A 609-nucleotide genomic window follows, 5' to 3' on the forward strand; every position below is an offset into this window, starting at 1 on the left:
CACACAAACTAGCACACCACCCGTAGAAAGAGAGATATGGATGGATGGAATAAACATACAGAGAGAGAGAGAATGTAACGTGTGCGAAACGTAGGCATACATACGTGTAGATACATAGATACAAATACATAGGTACAGATACCCACATACATACATCCACAGACACGAGAAAGAAGTCCGACTTGCAATACTCCTCTTCCTCCTTTTCCTAGTCCCCCGTATGCATGCCCTATCATGAAACAACCCATCGTACCTTCTTGGCATCAGATAGAAGCGCCGTAGGAGGAAGCGCACCTCCCCCCCCCGCCTTCGTCGTTCCTCCAGGCAAAGCAGACGGCTGGGAAGGTGGCGATGAAGATAGAGAGACATTACTACTTGAAGTGAAGGGATGAGCTAAATTCTTTGACTTTTGAACGACCCCACCTACGACAGCTCCGACGAGATACCCGCCAATTCCAAAACTTAGAAGAACTTCCTGAGGACTGTGCTGGGCTTTGGAGAAGAGAAGATCTAGAAGACTTTTATGAAGATCGGCGATCTTCACAATCTCAGGTGGGACCATCTTCTTGATATCGGTGGTTGGGTGTTTTCCTCCCACTCCCCCCCCCC

The 609-nt window shown here is 48.4% G+C and overlaps 1 protein-coding gene across 1 annotated transcript in view; it reads right to left on the reverse strand.

The window, feature by feature from the left end:
- CSUI_011264 (duf1765 domain containing protein) overlaps positions 1-590 on the reverse strand; it is a gene marked incomplete at its 3' end in the record, with an annotated part of 1,830 nt that extends 1,240 nt beyond the window's left edge. The window contains exon 1 of the mRNA XM_068071365.1: positions 254-590. Coding sequence (XP_067916659.1) covers positions 254-562 — 309 coding nt within the window. The remainder of the gene's footprint in view (positions 1-253) is intronic.
- Positions 591-609: the final 19 nt, after the last annotated feature.

Source organism: Cystoisospora suis (genome assembly GCF_002600585.1).
Source record: "Cystoisospora suis strain Wien I chromosome Unknown contig_10495, whole genome shotgun sequence".
Taxonomy (NCBI): domain Eukaryota; phylum Apicomplexa; class Conoidasida; order Eucoccidiorida; family Sarcocystidae; genus Cystoisospora; species Cystoisospora suis.